Here is a 21,490-nt window from a genome sequence, read left to right as displayed (position 1 = left end):
GGAGCCTCGGGGACCCGGCCGGCAACTTCCCTTCTTGCTGCTCGGCTGCGGGGGCGGGACTTCCGGGTCACCCTCCCTCGGGCCACGCAGTGATTGGCTGGCCGCCTCACCACTTCCGGGTCGCCGCGGGCAGCGCGGCGGCTCGCTTTAGGCAGGCAGGCGGGGTCCCATTATCCGAGGAGTGGGCTCCCTCGCAATAAATTCCAAATATGAAGCGAGGTAGGCACTCGCTAGGCACCGCAATTTCAGGCAGATGCCGGGTGGGCACCGGCGGGGCACAAAAAGCGCCAGCAGCGCTAGCCTCAAGGAAAGGCGCTCCCAAGCGCCAGGGGACACGATAAAGCGCTCACAGTGCTAGAAGCAAAAATGAAGCGCTCTCAGCGCTAAGAGCCAAATGGAGCGCTCTCAAGCGCTGGGCAGGAGATTTCAGCGCTCCCCAGCGCTGAAGGGCAGAGAGCAGCGCTCTCAGAGCTGCAGGCAAGGAGTCCTCAGTGCTCCCCAGCACTGGAGGACAGGACAAGGCTCCAGCAAGGGCTGGAGGCAGGCAGGGGGGCAAGGCTGGGCCAGAGCCAGCACACTGGGTCTCCAGGCAGGGAGACACCCCAAGTGGCGGTCCTCCTGGCCCCAGCAGCAGCAACAGCCCCCTCTGGCAGGATCCAAAAGCAGAACAACTTCTGTGGGGACACAGCCCCTTTCTTATACTAACAAATCCTTTGTTTCAAGGTGCAGGGTGGGGGGAAAACCAGTTGCAGCTGGCTTTGGAGCACTCTTGATGGCCCAACCACCCATTTCTTTCACTGGGGAGGCTAGGGTCGTTAGACACACCACAGGGGGGCGGAGCCAGCATTGTGTGGGGAAAAACCCAGCCCATCAAGGAACCAGGTGCAGCCCTCCCCATCCATCAGCATGCTGATCTCACACTCACCACCGGGCAGACCCATCCAGACTTCCTGGAGCCTGGCATGCCAGCCAGATCCAGCCAATCACGCTCCAGCACCCTCACTGCACACATATCTCAATGTCCAGAAGTAGCACTTCCCAACTAGACACATACATGCCGCATACACCATCTCGCAGCATTCACTCTCACGAGTTCAGACATACCAAACTCGAGCCTGCACTCCCCACGCATCAGGAACTACCAGGGACACACACATTCCCCATGCATTCCTATGGGAGGGCAGGCCAGCCATACTACACGCACGCACTTTTACTCTGGGACCCAGGGAGAAAGTGCGCCAAGCCAGAAATCATGAACGCCATCAAAAGCAAAAAGTTCAGGGGTGAACCAGCCATAAAGGCCCGGGTCCAACACACAGGAAACAAAGGATTGTTCATTTGAGAGGTGAATGTTTCAATCACCCCTTGGTATTCAAGTTGATCTAAGATTTCCCTGACTTGCTTTTTAGCTTCTTGTTTTATTGGGTACTGCCTTTGTGCAGTTGGTTGACATTTTAACTGGATTTTGTGAGGAGGAGAGTCCTCATTCCATCCTACATGATTTTTGTATAATGCAGGAGCTTGGGCTACTGCCCATGTTCTTGCATATGTATATTTTTTATGAATTGGAATATGATTTGAGAAGGCAGGCATAATCATTTCTTCGCCAAGAGGGCACTCCCTGACAAACTCTGGTGGCCAGTCTTTCTCAGCTAAAAGGATGTCATAGCCTTTGAAAAGGTTATCCCAAAATAGACCTCTTACTTTCCTAGTCTTATCTCCCTCTATACGTAATGTTATCTCGTATATTTTATGAGGTTTGCTAACTCTGGTATCTGCAGTTTCCACCTGAATGTATTCATTCGTGTCCACTGTCTCCAGAAGATTCATCAAGATCTTGCGAGCTATGGTCACTTCTGCTGCGCTGTCTAGCATTGTCTGGGCCCACTCTCCGTTTTTCAGTTGTGTCCTCAGTATCCTCGGCATGTTTGATTATATTAATACTGGCTACCTTCTTTTTTGGAAATTGTAATTTTTTACTTTGATGAGCAGGTTCCTTGTCTTTGGACTGGACGTGCTCTTCCCTGTGTTCTGACCGTCCACTTCTTTCCGATTTCTGCGAGGAAGTCTGAAAAGATCGAGAGGGACGTGTATCAATATCTTGATATCTATCAGGTTTCTTCAAATTATCCCTATTTCTAAGGTTGTATCTTTTCTCAGAGGGCTCCCTCTGGGGAGACTTGTGTCCTTGGTCCGGAGATCTTTCTCTCTGCAGAGGAGACCTTCCTCTGGACTGGAATCTTTTTTCTTTGGGAGTGGATTGTTCATTTCCATCCCAGCTCTTTTTTGGAGTGTTTATATTATTTTTAATAGATATTTTTTCAGTATTTTACATTAGTTGGGGTTTTACTGGTTTCCCACCCAAACTATCTCTACCTAGTTCTTCATAGGATTTTTCTATGATTCTGGCAAGTTCAATTGGTTGGTCTGCTATATCTGTTTCTTTCAATTTCTGGCGGATCGCCACAGATGCTGCTTCTCCTTTTATGTTGGCTAATATAGCCGAAACCTGCTTGAAGTCTTTCAGTAATTTCATACCCAGAGTTAAAGCAGGTTCTGGACCGTATTCATTTTGAATCTGTCTTAGTACATCTGGTATTACCGCCATGGATGGAACACCATGTGTTTTTGTGTAAATGGAAGCAAAGACTGTGCCCAAAGTGTCACAGTCCTCCACATGTGGTGCGATCCCCATAGGAAGACAGATAGTCAGAATTCTGTGTTTCTCAGTAGGGGTAGTATCCGGAAATACTGCCTCTATTTGAGTGATTTTTTGTGCTAACCAGAATGGAATTTGTTCCCGTTTTGCGGGTACTTTACCCAGACATGATTGTATGTTCTGTGGTGTAATTTTGTTTGTGTTCCCCTGATGAGGGGTCAGCTGTGGAATGTTAATAGCTGGTTGGACTGTTGAAGTCCGCATTACATATTGGACTAATTGTCTATGTATTTTATTCAGTTGTTTTAGCTGTGCTAAAAGTTCTGGTACTGACATTTTTTCGATGTCTGGATGTGGTGTGTAGCTGGCTAGAACCGGCCACGTTGCTCCTGGTCTACCTAGTGGACCGAGCCTGGTGATGTGATTATTATGTTTTAGGGCGCCTTTAAACCAGAGCAGGTGCTCTTGGTATTTTAATGGGATTTCAACCTCCTCGAAAGGAGTATATTCATCCGGAGGTTCCTCTATTTTGTAATAGTGGAAGTCGTGTGTGACAGCGTTTGCTGCTGGAAACTTTATCCATGAATAGAATACCTCTGTCTATTGATATTCATCGGCCTCAATTACGAATACGACTATTCCACCTCTCCGTGTTAGTCCGTTTTCTATAAGTTTAAGAGTTATAGTTTTCCTTATTTTGACTGGAATGAGTATAACACTCGGGTCATTTTCTTGGAGACTTGTGTCATCCGCTAGGAGTCGAGCTGCTATTCTAGCTGCCTCCCTTTCTTCTTCACTTTCTGACATTTTTACTGACAGAAAGGTTTTTGTTGCAGATCAAGTTTCAAGGAAACAAAGATTAGGTGCACAATATTTTTGGAATACTGTATCCTTCAACGTTGACTAAACCAAAAACTATACATAGAAATCTCTTTCTACTAAGTTCCAGCGGATTTTAATATTTTACTCACTCCAGACGTCTTTTGGAGTATTTACGGGGAAAAGGGTCTGTGTGAAAAAGTACGATTGAGTTACTCTAACGTCTTGCGCTAGATTTATCGCCTTACCAAACTTGGGCGCCATGTAGTGTAGTTCCTATATTCCCAATAGGCTCTGGGCATTGGAATAATATATTCCGCAGTGTAGACGTAGGACTGAGGTCGACTAGGTCTCTCCTGACTATATTACACTTAAATTTTTGCCAGCTAGCTCAGAGGTCACTAGAAACTTTCTCGAATAAACGAGGAGGAGTTTAACCTCCCTGGATAGACAAGAAGGGATTAGCTTCCGACAACCATATAACATGACAACTTTGCTCCCTCAGAATAAGAGTGTATCTCTAGAGTCGTGTGAAAACAATAGACAGCTATTTCACTCAGTCAAGTGTGCATACTTAGTTTCACCAGAGTGCAGAGAAAAGAGACGGACATTTTCAATAAAAGGTGTAATTTATCGAGTAGTCTTCTTCCTCATACAAGAGAAATGAATTGCCACAATTGCAATACTCATAGTAAAGTAAAGTGCGTACAGTAAAAGGAGGATTAAGAAATAATACTGTAAAAGCATTGATATGGTTTCTTAGCCATAAGATACTTTAAAATAGATCAAATATATACATACTTATATACATTGACTAACTTACTCAACGGGTGCTTCTAAATACGCCTACCCCGGTGTACCTGACCTAAGCCTAATACGTGGGAAGGAGTAAGTAAGTAGCAGTTTAAGTTAAGTTTTGTTTTGCCAAGAATCTGACTCAAGAATTCTCTGCTAAGGTTTTAGTCAGCTCCGTACCTGGGTAATAGAAAGCAGGAGGTCTGGTATCTCTCTCTCAGGACTCGATATCCCAGTAACCCGCGAAGGTATCTGGAAACACCGGAGCTGGATTTCTCGGCAGGAGAAAAGACAGCGTCTCTCTCAGTGCGTCGAAGAGGAGGGGCAGCGTCCGTGGGCTCTCGCATCAGCTGGGCTCTCGGTCAAGTAGATAGCTGCTCTGCTCCAAAACCACCACCGTGTGTTTGCTTAAGGCAACGTTGGTATATTTATACCTGAAAGGTGCCGGGTTTGACGTAAGGTTGGACATAAGACGTCAATAAAGATGTCACTAAGAACTGGCCGTTCTTACAGTGCTTTACAGGAGTTCTAGGATGAAATCAAAATAAAAGCAAGGGGGATTTCCCAGGTTGCTGGAGGTTTGGATTGTTTAGAGAACTCGTTGTGCTTTCTAGGGGGCCGGGGAAGTAGCCTTGCTTAATGTGACAGCATGTGCTACGACTGAATATGGATATGATTATTATGCCGTTGTATGGATATTATTGATTATAACCAGACAAGGGCATAAAATAGGAATATCAGTTTAGGCTCCTGGATAAAAACACAATAGTATGGCACCTCTCATTTACCTTTCAAAATGGTTGCTAGGGCTAGGGTTTTCACCTGACTGTTTATTCAACAATATTAAATTAATTAGTCATTTTAATTGGGAAAAAATTAAAGGGGGCACATGGGTTTTGTCAGGATAAAATGTTTTCTTTGATATGTATATTCTAGTTTCAGTTGGATTTGTTCCCAACACATTTTTGTCCATCTGTTTTTTTACATTTCTAAAACTCTTTTTCCGATCAAGGCTCTATCAAACTATTCTGACCTGTCTGGAGATATCAGAACTAGTCTGAAGATCTATCACAGCAGCAAAGTGAACCAAGCAATCGCAAAGCCAATATATTTTAGATTTCTAATGGGTGCTGATAGCTTTGCCAATGCTTACTTATGAAGTGGGGAGCATGTGCAGACAATACCTGAAAATGGATGCTACAGAAAATAAAGCAACATTTGCTTCCTATAGTGTCCATTTTTCAAATGCTTTTTCCCATCACACAAACAAGCACTGGCAATAGCAATGACAGAGTCGATAAGGAATGGCCAAAGGAGCAGACCAAAAGCACTTCTCCGCATATGCAAGGTTAATGATGGCAAAAGCTCTGGTAGACAAAAAACCGGTCTCTGGTTAAAAATTAAACAGATATCTAGTCATAAAAAAAACATAATTCAGATCAATTTTCAGTATCCTCTGATAGCCGATTCAAGAAGCTCCTTTGAGATCTTTACTAACAGGAACTTGATGAAGGACCTACCAGGTCTTCAGAGGTGAGATGCATCAGACTCTGTGCAATGGCTGCAGACTGGTCTGGATCCACGACGTATTCTCCTCTTTTATCGCCAATAATTAATTCGGGCCACATCAAACTTTCTTTTTTCAGCAATGTAATCTCAAGACTAAATAATAAACAGGAAAAAATAAAAATGTTTATTTGTCCAATTACCGTGCCGTCTCAAATGTTGAAGAACGTCTCATGAATATTATTGGAATACAAACAAGCTTTCTAAAAAGAGCACCAAAATAAGCATTAATCCAACAAGAGGCTGGAGTCCATTGTTCATTATGAATCTGAAGCCAAAGCATTGTTCTTAATTCCTGTAAAATAATAAAGAAGCCACTGCTCCTTCAGCATTGAAGGTGGTCAGAAAGAAAGGTTCCAAAACCCAGATGTAATAAAAATAAAAAAAATAGATCGATAGATATCATAAAACATGCAACTCACTGCAATTTGAAAGCCATAGAATGTTACTGTGAAGCCTTTAAGTAGTCAGTTAAAAGAGGGTCAACTCTTTCAGTAATTTCAAAATATATGTTATCCTAAAAATTGAATCGTTATTAGGTCTAGCTTAACAGAGCAGTTGTTAAGAGACCTTATATGACAACTTAAAAAATCATTTTTAGGAGTACTACAGAAAGAGGGGCTTTGGCTTCGTCCACAAATTGGTGATAGGCCCACAACATTTCGTTGGGTATAAGCTGTGTGCTTCTGCCAAAAGAGTGCTTGACTTGCTCTTCAATTAGTTAAGGAAAGGTGCTGCCTCACTTAACATGGCTGCCCCCTGTGAGAAGTTGGCCTGGTATATGATGTTCACTATTCTAGTGAGCACCTTGCACCAGTCCAAACAACCCTTATGGTGATGGTTGTAGGTCAACCTTATAGACCAGCTATCCTAGTGGTAGCGTGGACAGAACAGTCTTAGGCTAAAAGACTCTTGAGGGTGTGTAAAGCCAGCTGTTTTACCATATGTAACCCCTTGAATATCAAATGAAAGGACACCACACAGGATATATATAAAATATATATGTATTTATTTACTAACACACTCCTCTGAACTCTTTATGAGGTCAGCGGCCTAAGCACATGACAAGACACTTAGTTAGAATACGTTAAGTTGCACAAAATACAGTGAGGCCCTAGGGGCGAAGCAAACCATATACTAAGAAAGTGGTATAAGTACCACGTCACGAGAAAAGGAAAAACCTAGGGCCTAGAGAATCGCTGGGGCTACACTATGTGACCCTTAGGTTAGGAGTAGGAGGCCCACAGGTGGCGCGTGCAGTGTCTTTACACACACGCGAGAGTCAATGTTAAGTCAATGGGAACTTAGAGTTTAGAAAAATAAGGATTTAGGACACTTCCGGTCTAGCTAGAAGGAAACAACTAAACACCTAGACACTTGGATAGTCAATACCCTTGGGAGCACCGAAGTACTCGTGTTACCTCACCCACAGGAAGCGGGTGCATAGGTGTGAAGATGTGTCGGGTTTCGCCGTTGAAGTCTATGGAGCCTGTGAAGAAAGATGCTGCAGGCGATCAGGAGGAAGATGTCCAGATGGATCCAAGGGTGGATCGAGGATGAAGAGGACCTGAAAGCAGAGGGGACAGAGTCTGGGTCACTAGCCAGTGACTGGATGGAACCAGACAACGTCGAGGAGCAATCAGGTGCTGTCGTGAAGCTTGTCTCTTCAGCCACGCGGACCAGGAGGCGTCGAGGACAACCAGATGCTGGAGAGGAGCTGTCCCACGAAGGTTCTCGCAGATAGAGGGGTCGACTGCCGGATTGGAGTCAACAAGCCTTGGCAAAGGCAGCCCATGCAGGATTCAAAGAAGGCTTCTGATGCAGACCAGCAAGGTCTGAGGGGCCTCACCTTTGCAGGGAGGCTGGGGCCAGTCTGGAGCAACCAGACCAGCGAGTTGGTTCAAAAGGATTGTCGTCACAGAGGCTACTAGCCAACGGGCCAGCAACCGGACAACGCGTCGAGCAGAACACAAGCAGAAGGGCCCCACGCAGAACTCGTGGAGTGTGGAGGGCTGAACTTCGGTGCAGGTGGAGCTCGGATTCGGGGCTTCTGAATCCCCAATGCACAGCTTCGAGGATTCCTCAGGAGCGGCACAGTTAGCAAGTCGTGGACTTTTCAAGACGGCCGGTCCCACGTGTCTCGTCGCCTCCACAGATCTCAGCTATGCTGCAGACGTGAAGAGAGGGTCAGAGAGGTCTGGAAGTCTGGGTCTGGTCAGGCTCTGTGTTCGAGTTCCGGCGGGAAGCGTCGACAAAGCAAGCCGTTGATATTGCTGGATGGTGCCTGGTTGCCCAGGGTGGTCACTCCTTGGCCACAAGGGAGATTCTTCAGTCTTCAGCTTCAGCAGAACGTCGAAGGTCCAGAGTTTCGTTTCAAGTTTCAGTTCAGGATCAAATCTAAAGTCCTGGGGCTCAGCTCCTACCTTTATACAACTAAAAGGGGCTGGATTACTTTCTAGGTCCCTCCTGTGGGTGGGACCAGGAAGGGGGGTGGTTACACCCCCTCTCCTTTGTCCAGTTTCGCGCCTGAGCTGGGGCTGGAGTGCCCCAGCAACCGGTTTGAACTGGGGTATGCATGGAGCACCTAGTGTGCCCCAGGCAGTGTCTCATTCTATTCAGTCCTCCCTGTCCCAAAACACAAAGTCCTGTCTGGGGTAGTGCTCGCACCTCTCCAGGCAGCAAACCTATTGTCCAAACCTCCGAGACTGGAAGGACTCCCAGCAGCATGAGGTCAGACTTGTGTCTGTGGCAGCAGCATCCATTTTGTGATGCTGGGGCTCGGGTTAACTTTAACCGGGATAGTCAGAACTAACATGTCTTCCCCCTCTAGAAGGGTGGAATGCTACCCCCGTCGCCAGAATTGGCGAGGGGGTAGTATTCCAAAGCGTATGACACCTTACACGACATGTTTGGATAAAGCCAAACCAAAGTTAGCATTTAACCGCGAGGTTCATAATGCACTTAAGAGTATATGGTATGGCAATATCATAGAACAGCTATAAGGACATGGTTCCGTAAGCTGCAGACAGGCTCAGCTCATGCTAGAGCACCATCTCACACATAACACAGCACTCTGCCTCCAGGATTGTTAAGGCCTGCCATAGGAGTGACTTATATGTTACTGTGTGTCTATATATAATGGTAGATATAGGAATACTATACCTAAGCAAGGGGTGATTACACAACCTTGCCCCAGCTGAGTGATCAGCCAATTGAGTCAGTTTGAGTGGCCAGCCAGGGGTGGCATAATACATGCTGCAGCCCCTGGTAGGCCTTGGATGCACCTATGCCCTGGGTACCTAGGGTACACTATACAGGGGCTGATAAGGTGAATCAATTCCCAATTTTGTATGTACCTAGAGTACATGGTTAGAATTTAGAGAGTGCATCTGGGCTGGGGGTCTGATTAGCAGGCCCACAGCCACATCTATGTCGAAAACTAGTAAAGCAAAAGCAAAAAGTGGGGGTGACCATAGGAAGCAGACCCTACTCTCCTACACCCCCTTCAAACATAATACAGCAGCACGCATGGGGAAAGCCTCCCTTATACGCTAATGCTATTTGCTATAATTGCTTTCACTTCTAAACAAGCCGTTAACAAAAGGGGGCTAGCAGAAGCTTGTGGGCATATTAACAGTGCTCGTTATCTACAGAGTGCATCATATTTGCCTATCAGGATAATCCTAGTGGATTAGAACAGGATTCTCTTTCTTGAAAATGACATGACATGTCAATGTCATGATCATCCAGTTATTTTGGGAGAAGAATTATTTTAGAATTTGAGGTTCTTAACAATAACACACTTGTAGCAAACTTGAAGAAAAATCTCACAGTGTTGGGGTTGGTGAGGGGCTTGAAAGGGCAGGGCCTAGAAGTACCTAGGAGGCACTTTTGAACACCCCCCCGCCCCATCCCCAAGCCCCCTCCCTCAACAATAAAAAAAAGCTTGCTGAGGCTGGTGCCAATACCCTGGGGTGTTTTCACACCCCTTATAGGATGTCAGCAGTTCAAAGCCTCTCGAAAAGGAGCTGGAAAACCACTATTCACCGTAGTTTTCAGCTCTTTTTCCCTGTCACAGTGTGATATCTGCTCCTTACCGGGTGACCGTGTGATGGAAGCCAATATCGTGTGCTACACTGTGTGAGCTGGCAGGTATGTTGTAGCCATAGCTCGGTGGTATGGTTCTTCCTACACTGCCTGTTTTTTCGGTCCTCTCCATGGGAATCCACAAAACCTGGGTACCTTTTGAATCCCCAGGATGCTGGAACATAAGGACGCAAACTTGGCTTCGATACCTTATGTGGAACACTAGGGGAAAGCCTCAGCAGTGATCGGGTAATGTGTATGATATCTATTTCTAAGTATGCTGGTTTAGATCATTGTCAATAAGTTGTTTGTATGAAATATAGTGAGAATAATGTGTTTGATCAACTGATTAGGTGTTTTGGTAATTTCCTGACATGACTACAACTGACAATCAAGTGAGGTTTTCCTTTGTTTATACCTGCAAGCGATGTATTCCTGGACGCTGCCCAGCATGCAGGTCACACAGGAGTGCAACTTGGAAGACCTCACACAGGGAAACCTGGGAAGCGGTCCATGTTTTGTTCAGGACACTAAGTAACATAACTGTTACACCTCCCGTACTAGGCGGATTTGGTGGAGGGATGACTAACAGATGAGATCATGTCGACCATCTCCTATGGCAGCTGGCAGGATCTCAGGTGTCCCCACTCAATCTCCAGGCACGTAGGTGTAGGTTCTGAAGAATGGGGTGCAGAACTGTCCCCTCCAATTAGGAGAGTGGGTCTGCCCTTTAAGAAAGACAGAGAAGGGCACTCAGGAAGAGGCACAAGAGGTTGGCAAAAGCCACCCTTCTCATTCAGTGCAGGGTGATGAACAGGACTTGGCACTCGTGAATCTTCCTCAGAACTGGTGGAGTCAAAAATATGGGAAGAAGCATAGAGACACATCGGCACTAGAGTGAGGCATAGATACAAATATTTAGGGACACAGGAAGATGGAGGCATGGGAAAAGATATGGACAGCTAGAGCTTGTATGTATGGGGGCATAGATGGACAGATACTAAGTATAAGCTGACCGAAAAAGTGATATATAAAGGTACAGGTACATCATTCCTCTCACCCGACCTCTACCTTTCACCTATCTACCTTTTGGTCCCACCTAGCCCCTGCCTGGAATCTAGTCTTGTTCTCACACTGTGCTGGTCTTCTTTGAATTCCTACACTGAATCTTCAAGTTCAAATATAGCATATACGGGAGGTGGGGGGGGGGGGGGCTCTAAGTTTATCTCAGTAGCTGAGCTGGGCTCTACTAGTAGTTAACTGGTAATTAACCAACTGTATGGAAAAGCCACCAGTAGTTTGGAGGCTACATGTGTACACAGGGATCAGCAGAGTGATGTAAGCTAGTAGATATACAAAAAGAGGAACTGATGAAGACCTGTCTACACCGTGTAGTGCATGTTAGTGGTGACCAGTTCTCGACGCCGAGCTTACTCAATCAAAATACTCATTGCGTCAAGAGCGTAACAAAGGAAGGGTTGTGCGGACCATAACTATTTGTGTACTTTAACATATGTTCTTTGTAGGTTTTGCTGCTTTCTTAGATGGTCTTTTGATGTCCACGGAATAGCCACCAAATGAACATGAAGTTAGTGAAGGAATTTGGTTGTCGCGCAGCAGGACTCACCTCTTCCATTCGTGTTGCAACTTAGTAGAAGCAATTCAGAAAGCACTGGGATTTAGTGGCTGCTGAAGATTTTATTTTATTTATTTTAAAGGCAAAAAAACAAGCGAAAAAGACGGTTGACTATATTTTCTGCACCGCACGCCAGTTTCTACATATATACAAGTCCCGCGCAGCAAGCCCTGGCATCAACAGTCTAGTGATGCCTCTGTGCTCCAGATCCTCAAAATGCCAGTGATGGGCCTGCGCAGAATGACAAAGTCCAAGTAGCAAAGTAAGATTTTCAAAATGTCTTTATTGTTCAATTGACTTCAAAGCTTTAGATACCAGCCAACACGTTTCATTCTCCCTGGGAGAACATAATCAGGGCTCTTAAGGGCATTCACCCTTAGGGGGTAAGTGGATTAAGGAAATTCCTTGTGTTGATGATATGTCCTGTGCTGTACCAAAGTATGGCCATGGCTGGATCAATCACTTCCTCAAGTAAAGAATAGAAAGGGAGTCTGTATGCTCGCTCCCGCTGGTTGATATAAAAAAAAGGCAGCAGTATGCTCAGACAAATCCGTATAGATCCTAGGTTCTGGGTCGGATACCTCCACAGATGAGAGATTCCCGTTTCATTCGAAAACAGTCCCAAATCAAGATGCTGAGGCAAGTCGTGTGTTCCCACACTAATAAATGTAGATCCTGAATTCCAAAACTGTCAAGTGTCAGAGAGCGCATGCGCTATCTGACACTTGACAGTTTTTTAATTCAGGACCTACATCCAGAATTTAGGATCTACACGGATTTGTCTCCGAGCATACGGCGCCCTTTTTTTATATTAACCAGTAGGAGCAAGCATACAGACTCCCTTTCTATTCTTTACTTGAGGTCGTGATTGATCCAGCCGTGGCCATACTTTCGTACAGCACAGGACCTATCCTCAACACAAGGAATTTCCATAATCCACTTGCTTTCCCCCTCATAAGGGTGAATGCCCTTAAGAGCCCTGATGAAGTTCTTGCGGGGAGAATGAAACGAGTTGGCTAGACTCAAAGCTTTGAATTCAATTGAACAATAAAGACATTTTGAAAATCTTACTTTGCTACTTGGACTTTGTCATTCTGCGCACGCCCATCATTGCCATTTTCTTTTATTTATTTTATTTGTAAAGCTTTATATAGCTCGTACAAGATCCCGAAGGATATCAGAGCGCTTTACAAAAATGATGGAAGGAAGGACATAAACCAATGACGACATCGAGTAAGAATACAAAAAAAAAAAAACTAGGAATAATCACATAATTACAAGGCAAATAAGACAGGATGAGTGAAACAATAAACAGGTATATAGCAGGCTACGCAGGAAGGCACACTATGCGGTAAGGAAGAACAACATCAAACGTTTGTACAATGAATGTAGGATCACTAGCTTCGATCAGGAGAACACTAGCCCAATTATGGTAAAAATGTATTCGTTAGGACTCTTTTGGCTTCCGGGTTCAAAGCAGCCGTTGAGGAGTTTCTGCAAATTTCCGGGGGAAGAGAGTTCCATAACTTTGGGGGCGCGCGGGAGAAGGCTCGGTGACAAGTTCTCTTTTTGCTTAGGATCAACCCTGTCCCCCACCCTCTTTGATCTCTACTTAGAGCTGCGTACCAAAGTACTATGCACTGCTAACATCTCCTACCATATGAAAGCGGACGGCACCCAAATATACATTAAAATGTCATTGCTCGAGGAGATCCTCTCCCTGAATGAGGCCCTGAAACTGACCGTCCAATGGCTCGCTTCTAACCAACTCAAACTGAACGCAAAGAAAACCGAATTTCTCCTAATCTCCCCTACAAAAGCCAACCCGGAGATTCAGATGTGGATCAAGGCCATTGCAGCCTTAAACTGCCCACCGACCATCGTGGACTTAGCCAAATATTTGGGAATAATCCTCAACTGCAACCTGAACATGCAGAACCACATTAACTCAATGGCTAAATCAGCCAGTCTCCACCTGAGTTACCTAAGGAAGCTGAAACCCTTCATCGATGCTCCCGACCCTAAAAATGGCAGTCCAAGCACTGGTCATCTTTAGGCTAGAATATGGCTGCTCCACCCTCTCAGATTTACCCAAGATCTCCCTGGCACCTTTAAAAGCCTGCCACAACGCGGCCGTCAGACTACTTACCAGCACTAGGAAATTCGACCACATCCCTCCACATCTGAAAGCTTTGAACTGGCTCCCCTTAGAGGACAGAATACAGCTGAAACTGGCTTGCATTACACACAAAGCTCTACACGCAAACTCCCCTGCTTATCTTGCACAGAAAATAGTGGTCTCTTGAGGAAGCAGGAACTCCCGTTCCGCCAGAGACCTCTTGCTCCAGCCTGCCCGTTTTCACAAAAAAAAAAAACTTACAATCGGGCTCTCTCCGGGGCTGCACCAAGAATTTGGAACTTTCTCCCACCTGCCATCAGAAGAATACCTTCTCTGGCACGCTTCAAAAAAGGAGGCCAAAACGTTCCTCATGGGAAAATTCCTCACGTAATCTCTGCCCTCAACCACCACAGAGAGCCTGACTAATCTAAGATGATCACCTACTCACTCCACCAAGAAACTGGGATTTTATACTGATTAACTGTAATGGTAGCCACTCACAAATGTCCCTCTTTCCCCTATGTGTCCATCACACCTGCCCCTCTCTAATCAAGTTGTATACTGCTGTATTTCTAAGACTTTTTGTTCACTTCTGTAAATTTATTTTTGTAAACCTTGTAAAGCACTCGGATACCCTCTCGGGTCAAGTTTGCGCTCTATAAAACTCTAAAAATAAATAAATAAATGAGTGGTTTCAGGAGGAAAGCGTTAGCGCTTCTTGAGGCTCTACCACCACATGATAATTCAAGCTTTTGCGCTAGGTATCTGGGAGTATTGAGATGCAGAGCTTTGTGCACCAGTACAGCAATCTTTAACTGAGTTCTAGCTTCGTAGGGCAACTACTTAAGAGAATTTAGGACTGGGGATATGTGCTCATTTTGTTTGATACCCGACACCAATCTAGCTGCAGTGTTCAGCAATGCCCTTAGTGGAGTCAGGGTGTATTTGGGAAGGCTACAGAGAGTAGCGCTGCCGTAGTCAAGCCTCGGCAAGACAAGCGATTGGACCACCTGCTTGAAGTCGGATTATGGGAGGAATGGTTTCATGTTTCTGAGTGTCCTCATCAAGTGATTAACTCCCTTACACACATTGCTGGTGTGATTTTTCATATTCAGGTGTTTGTCCAGGGTGATTCCAAGGGATTTGGCAGAATCTATGATGAAAGGGGTGCAGTTGAAAGCAGTGAGGTGATTTAACCAAAGGTCTAGTTTGGGGGAGTGGTTTAGAGGCGAGATAAGAAGGAATTCTGTTTTGGAGGTGTTGAGCAGGAGATGGTTATCAGTTAACCAATTTTGCGTAAAAAGGGTAGAGTTAAGTGAGATAATGTCATCCGGAGGGGAGATTTTCAGATAAAGTTGTGTATCGTCCACATAAACATGGAAAAGAATGTTCATAGAATTTAGAGAAAAAGCTAATGGTTCCAAGAAAAGGTTGAAGAGGATAGGAGATAGGGCTAATCCTTGGGGGACACCCATGAGTACTGGAGAGGCCTGGGAGAGGGAGTGGTTTGCCTTGACTCTTTGTGATCTGTGGTGGAGGAAGGACGAGAACCATTGTAGCACCCGACCAGAGAAACCCATCCTATCCTTTAGAATGGATAGGAGGTTGTCATGATTAACATTGTCGAATGCGGAGGAAAGGTCAAGGAGGATTAGGAGGCATGACTCATTTTGGTCAAGCATTTAAAAGATATTATCCATAAAGTGAATGAGACCCGACTCAGTACTGTGCCCCTTCCGAACGCCAGATTGATGCTGATCTAGGAGTTGTACGTTTTTTATGTGAGCACAAAGTTGGGATTGTACACATTTTTCTAGGAGTTTATCTAGGGTGGGGATGTTGAAGATAGGGTGGAAGTTATTGAGGTCAGCTTTATCTACGTTAGGTGTTTTTAGTATAGGTGACACTTGAGCTGCTTTTAGGATGTCAGGGATCGTACCTTGTGATAGAGAAGCGTTTACAATTCTTGTCCAGGTGGGGATGAGTACATTCTTGATTTCTTTGGACATGGCACGGGGCAGCAGCTCATTGAAGTGGTTAGATGGGTTGATATTCTAAAGAATGTTGTGGATGTCTTTTCACTGAAAGGGGTAAAGGTGCCCCATGACGCGTTATTCTTAGTGCTAAGGCTAGTAGGTATGCATTTTTCTAATAGGTCAAGGTGTGATGCGGACCCTGAGGATGGCAGGAGAGCCTTCTTAGAGGCGAGATCAATGGATATGAATCTTGATTTTTAATGAAGAAAGCAGCAAGGTTGTCGCATGACGGTGAGCTGCATCTAGATGCAGAGAGGTTTGGACCTAGCACGGATTGTTGTTTGACCAATTCGAAAAGTTTCTTGGGGCGGTTAGCAGCTTGATCAAGTTGGTGTCTGAAGTAGTCTGCTTTCACGCAATTGATTGGTTTGTTGTAGAGACTCCTAACCTCTCTAAGGAGTTTTAGTTGTTCCAAAGAGGGTTTGGATCTCCAGGAACGTTCAACTGCCCTGAGGTTGCGGCGTTCCGTAAAGATGAACACAGCCTTGTCCATCACCTGGCACAGCAAAATGTAAACATCTATACGAAGGATGCCATGGATCCTTGTGCAGGCAAGGAAAATGGGCCCTTGCACTGCTTGGGCTCGATGGGCCCACAGATCTCTGGGCCCCTTGATGCACCGGCGAAAGCTATGCGCCTGTGTGTGTAAGATATAAGAAGAACACAGACAAAAAAAAAGTCAATGGCCAAAGGAGGTGCTAAGATCACCCTGTTGATCAACGCCCCATACGGTAATTGATTGTGCAAGACCCTAAAAAAGCATTGTATCTACATTATTATTGTGGGGCTTTGAGAACAAGAGTCTCTATAATTAAAACTTGTGCTATATATCTCAATGCGTTACAGCAATGTGAGAATGCACGGGGGGGGGTTCTAGGTGTGGAACCATTGAAAAGCCCTCGGATTGTTGGTGAAGTAATCCGAGAACATGGACTAGAGAGTGCCCTTTATTGAGCTGCAAAGATGCTGCTAAAATCTACCGCCCAAAGCAGGCAGGGTCAGATTTTTAATTAAAGGTCACAGCTAAAGAGGCCCTCCTGCTTTGTCACGTATTATAGCGTCGGACAATTCTAAAATAAGGACACCATAATTAGAATTCGAAAGAGATCCGGGTGATTTGGAACATTTTTTTTTCGTTTTAGAATTTTCGATAATTAAGCCTTCAAGCAAAACTAGTACCTGAGAAATTGCCAATATTCAGAATAGTGTATTGACACTACATAATGCAGAGTTTCCAAGCATCTAAAAGCGGCCCGTTTTTTCTGAGAATTTTCAATTTCCCTTTTCTTAAAAGTTATATTTTTCATGGAATACAAAACATGAGCTCAGGTGCAGGAAGAGTAAGCCGTGACTTCCATTCAACCCCTGTTCATTAGAGTTAATGTCCTTCACTCAAGTACAGTACGCCCGAAGCCAGCGGAAGTTTCAAGTGCTTTTCTTGCAGTGAACTCTTCATATTAAACCGCAAAAACAACACGTAACAAACCTAGACGTCTCCTGTGCACCCACGCGACGGCCGCACCAGATATCGGCTATTTACCGAGCTGATGTGCAGAAAGCGCGAATGAATGTTATATTAGATACAAAAGGAAATACAAACACGCGGTGCTCCATTGAATATAAAGAAAAGAGAACTTACACAAAAAAAAACGCGTTTATACTTGCTGTCTTCAACCAACCGGAACGGAATTCTAATCATAACCATGAAAAAGAACGACTAATTCGATGGACAAAGGATAGGTGCAGTCGACACTGTTCAGAAAATGAAACACTTCAACCAAACGCGCAGTCGCTAGAAACAACCAACAACATTAAGAGATCTTGTCAGAGGGGACGATGCAACGCGAGTTGCAATTAGTGGATGGCTGGGAGTTGTGCACAGTGCACCCCTGATATTTAAATGTAAAGGTCTCGACACACTTTCTATCGTCAGATGCACGGCCTGCGGCCAGCGGGGATTTGAGGTACAAACACTGCACGGAGACTGACGCAGTTTTGCTCTGGCTTAGATGAGCTGCAGCAACCGGAAAAGGGCACCACAAGGTGGAGGCGGACTCCGCGACCCTTGGAGAGAGCCGAGAAAGGCCACCGTGCGTGCTCGATGTTAAATGTAAGTAAGTGCAGCCAGACCTCCAGAGAGAAGAACAACATCCAGACCAAGCAGCAAGATTTCCCTTCAAAGACTCGAGGGCATAAGGCTCTCAAACGTGCTCATGCGATTGATAAGTTTTCTGCTTCTTCTGTGATTTTCTTTCATCATCAACAGAATAACGCATATGAGCATAGAAGAAAAGCTCTCCGGATTCTAAAGATGGCTTCCCGGGAGCACTGAGCGATGGTGCACAAAGAGGTTGTGGAAATTCAATTGACTTCTTAAAAATATTTTCCAGTACGGAGTTGTATATACACACCGGTGATGAGTTAGTAAGGTTTCAGACACCGCAGGATTAGTAGCATTTGTAAAAGATCATCCCGAGTCGAACCAAACCAAGATTATTTCCACTCCAGCAATAGGGGCTTATGTAAGATGTATTACATGTGGTTGCACGACGGCCCAGAAAAAATACAAGTGAATCAGATAGTGATCCATACGCAATAGTCACAGTTCGAATAATTGATCTAAACTGCCGAGATATTAACTCTACAATGCCAAGCTCTAAGTTACTTCAGGGACAGGTCGCACGTACTTACCCTTCTTAATCGTTTGCCCAAAGATGATATTCAGGCTAAATTTACGTCCTCTTTACCAGCCGATGGGGCTTATAAAGATACCCAGGGCTTGTAATTTACTCTGAAAGTGGTTCACAAAATTGCGTAAAAATAGAAACTTGTTTGAAACATTGAAAAAGGAACTGAAATCAACTATGTTTTTTTAACACAAATTACATCAAAGATGAACCCACAAGGCTATACATTTCGGCAAAATATACAATATTCTGAACTCAACAAGAGGCCGTTTTAGTAGACTGGTCCAATTTTCCAAGCAAGCTTAGAATTGAATCTAAAAAAAAGTGAAGTAAAAATTGAAAACATAAAATGGCAACAAAGCCCACATCTGTAGGTTTTTTGCATTTAAGGCTAATCTAAGAAAGATATTTGCCAAAACGTTTCTTAAACACATCCAGACTCAGATATATAGCCTTTGAAGAACCAGAAAACCCATAGGTAACCAATTGACCCTGGGCCTCAAATGATCTTTTACTGTTGAAATCTATCAATCATCACTTGAAAGGGAGTTGTGGCTTCAGTGCATCCTACCAATTGTTACCCAGAATGCCAAGCAAACATCAAACAGGGCTAAAATCCATTTCTTCACATTTATGTGCTGAAGAAACCAGAAAGTATGGTGAACAGCAGAAGTACTACCATCTTATGTTTTCACACTTTGCCCAACAAAAACATTACTTCTGACATAGTGAGGGCGCTATTACTCATGAATTAGAAAGGGGTAAGTTTGCAGAATCCCGTAATTTATAAATTACATTTGGACGTCTTCATGAATGCTAAAATGTGGGAGAAAAAGATTTTGTTCCTATATGGGAACCCAGATTGGATCGTTTAATAGTCCAACCACTTTGCGCTTTCTCTGTGGGTTCAGTTGTGTGAGTCTTTGTGAGTTTGTGTTTATTCACTGAGCAACTGGACTTAATAGGAGTGTGTTTAGTTGGCACAAATGTGTGTGCACGTCTGTCTGTCCTAACAACTGCATTGCTTGGGCTGAAGTGGAATTTTACACTTTTTACTGCTTGACCTTAACAGCAGCTGCACCTATGAAGTGACACTTTCCAGCTCAATGACCTTGCTAAAGCTCCAGTTCTGAATATAAAATTCACTAATGTTCCAATGATATCATTGTGTTCAGCTAAATGATGTGACATGTCCAAATCAGGGCGCCGACTAACCAGTAGGTAGACAAATTGCAAGAATTCCTTCTATTACCTTTTGTGTATTAGATGTGCCTCTTAAAGAGGCATATAAAAGCCCCCCAAGAACAGGGGAGGGGAGTGAGATCAGATGCTGGGAGACACGGAGTCTATTGGGATGGCCTGCAGCAGGTTCGTAAGGGATACTTCAATACTCAGCAATAAAGCTGTATAATATAATGTCACAGGCAACCAGGGAGTTCTAGATTAATTGACTACAGAAGTGTCATTTTACCAGAGTGATATTTGGGATAAATGGATGAGAGTACAAGAAGGCCAGACACTAGATCCTAGTTGGCAGCACATGTAAATTCCAATAAAAAAATCCTAATACCAGTTAGTGGGTCTAATCTCCCCTCAGGTGCAGGATTACAGTTCAATTTGCCTGACCTGTTCCTATGGATCTTAAATGAAGATGAGAAGTAGAGGCCACAGAAAAATATGTCTTGTAAAAGGGAGCTTTGCTTTTCACACAGTTTTTATATTTCAGTTTCTCCCCAAAAAATTCTCTGGTGTACGAAAATAATTTCAAGTCTTGCAGAAGGAGCTGAATGGTGGGTTACTGCAATTTGCTTCCTCCAGAGAAGTGGAAACACCACCCTCTAACCACATATAAAAACCAGCTTTTGGCAATGACAGGTTGCTCTTGGAAGGATGTGAAGGAGAACTAAAACCATGTGCGGGTAGAGGGAAAATGCCAGGGCTAGACTGGAAAGTCCATCCAACCCCACAAGCATTTCAATGTTAACTCTTAATTTTGTCAAATGACTACCCTTACACACATACACTGCCTTTGCAGGCTGCATGTTTTGGTGCACAACAAAGTGAGGAGTCGACAAGGTACACATCCCTGTGTGCCATGCCTACAAACCAAAGCCCTGGCATAGGTCAGCCGCCCCTCTAGCTGGGTGCACTATACCAGTGGTGAGAGTACAGATGCATGAGCTCTGTACCTCTAGAGTGTCTAAGCCAATTCTTAGACATTGTAAGTGCAGTAATGCCATTAAGAGTACATGGTACTGGGAGTTTGTCATTACGAACCCCACAATATCATAATGGCTTTACTGAAAACTGGGAAGTTTGGTATCAAACTTCTCAGCACATTAAACCTACACTGATGCCAGTGTGGAATTTGATGAAAAATGCACACAAAGGGCATCTTAGAGATGCTCACTGAAAAAAGACATAACACTAGTGTCCAGGCTGAGTGGCTGCTCGCCAGCTGCCACCACCAGACATGTTTGTGGACTCATGGGTCAAGAGCCTGTTGCTCTCGGGGGTCTGAAACAATGCACATCCTGAGACAAGGTGCCAAACCTCCTCTCCCAGGATGGGCAGGGTCCACGAAGGGGAAGCTTTGAAGGCTTGCCGCCTTTGTGAGCTTCCCCAGGCCTTTGCTGCTTCCAGTAACTGGCTCCCAACGGTTTTGACCTACACTTTGGGCCAGAGAATTGGCGGGTAAACTAAGTGAGGAAGGGAGGTGTGCCCACCTTTGCCAACCCCACCCCTCAGAAAGGGAAGGCGAGGTGAAGGACAACTTTTAGACCCCGCCATCTTGCAGATAGGGTACCCAGCCAACCAGAGTAAGCCATATGCTCCCCTCCCACTGGGGAGTGGCATAATAGGGGGTGTACCAACCCCAAACAAGGGCCCATTGGTCCCAACCTTTACCTACCTGTAACACCCCTAAATCTAGTATTTAGGGGCAACCCTGAACCTTGCCTTTCAGACAAGAACTGACCAAGAAGAAAAGAAGGAGGACCGAAGAGCCGTGCTGAAACTAGAAGCGGAGGACTACCACTGACTTTGCCCCAGCCCTACCTGCCTGTCCCTACCTTGAACTTGCTCCAG

At 44.8% G+C, this 21,490-nt stretch overlaps 1 protein-coding gene across 1 annotated transcript in view; it reads right to left on the bottom strand.

Annotated features, from left to right (window-relative positions):
* The window catches only part of NUDCD1 (NudC domain containing 1), a 373,385-nt gene that overhangs the window by 173,668 nt on the left and 178,227 nt on the right, over nucleotides 1-21,490 (bottom strand). Inside the window, exon 7 of the mRNA XM_078686877.1 lies at nucleotides 5,794-5,935. Within this exon, the coding sequence (XP_078543003.1) occupies nucleotides 5,794-5,935 (142 nt within the window). The remainder of the gene's footprint in view (nucleotides 1-5,793; nucleotides 5,936-21,490) is intronic.

The sequence above is a fragment of the Lissotriton helveticus genome, chromosome 4_1 (genome assembly GCF_964261635.1).
Source record: "Lissotriton helveticus chromosome 4_1, aLisHel1.1, whole genome shotgun sequence".
Classification (NCBI taxonomy): Eukaryota; Metazoa; Chordata; class Amphibia; order Caudata; family Salamandridae; genus Lissotriton; species Lissotriton helveticus.
This window is presented reverse-complemented; position numbering and strand designations above follow the sequence as displayed.